An 846-nucleotide genomic window follows, 5' to 3' on the forward strand; every position below is an offset into this window, starting at 1 on the left:
AAAGCAAGAGAAACGTGATGAAAAAAGATTAAATAAAGAGCGTAAACTGGAGCAGCGAAGATTGGAATTAGAAATGGCTAAGGAGCTAAAGAAGCCTAATGAAGATATGTGCTTAGCAGACCAGAAGGTAATCATAATAATGTAATTTTGCTTTTTATTTTCTTGCCCCTTTTAAGGCTGTTTCTCTTGTCTGTCTTTTCTGTCACTGACAATAATTAATTCTTTCAACTGCAGTCACCCTGAAAAACATTTCAATTTTACCTCAGGTAATTAGAGACCATATATATGGTACTAGCTATATACTTAGTTTAAGGAATAATTTGGGAATTCTGCAAATACTGAAGCAATGCTTTTTTAGTTATCCTTGGAAACTGTTTTTGAGGGACCCTAAATGCTGAACATGTATGGTGGCTTGAAAACATTGCAGTAGTCTGCATGATTGTTAGTTACAGCATTGCAGCCTCTCAGTGCATGACCCCTAGCCAGGGACTTTTCCATAGACATGGCTTCTCCTGAGGCTAATTTCCCCAATATTGTTCTTCTCCCAAATCTGTGGGTTCTTATAATTCCCTCAGCACCTGTCTGTCTTGGATCCTGCCTCTCTACCAGAAAGCTATTCACCTCCCCCGCCATGTCCTAGTACTTTCTCCCACTTCTATAGTGTTTCAGCTCAAAGTAGACTCTGCAAACCTCACCTGTTCCAAAAAAGTTGCTTTTGATTAAACTGTTGCTCCCTACAATGTATGAAAACAGTGGAATACTGTCACAGTGCAGTCTAGTCCTCTCTAGTTTATATCAATATTAACTGTTGTAAGTAAAGCTAGTTTTGAAATATTACTGCTGAAC

General features: G+C 38.3%; 1 protein-coding gene across 1 annotated transcript in view; it reads left to right on the plus strand.

The window, feature by feature from the left end:
* BAZ2B (bromodomain adjacent to zinc finger domain 2B) overlaps nucleotides 1-846 on the plus strand; it is a 156,663-nt gene that overhangs the window by 110,765 nt on the left and 45,052 nt on the right. The window contains exon 20 of the mRNA XM_025199968.1: nucleotides 5-127. Within this exon, the coding sequence (XP_025055753.1) occupies nucleotides 5-127 (123 nt within the window). The remainder of the gene's footprint in view (nucleotides 1-4; nucleotides 128-846) is intronic.

This window comes from Alligator sinensis, unplaced genomic scaffold (assembly GCF_000455745.1).
Source record: "Alligator sinensis unplaced genomic scaffold, ASM45574v1 scaffold389_1, whole genome shotgun sequence".
In the NCBI taxonomy this organism is placed as follows: Eukaryota; Metazoa; Chordata; order Crocodylia; family Alligatoridae; genus Alligator; species Alligator sinensis.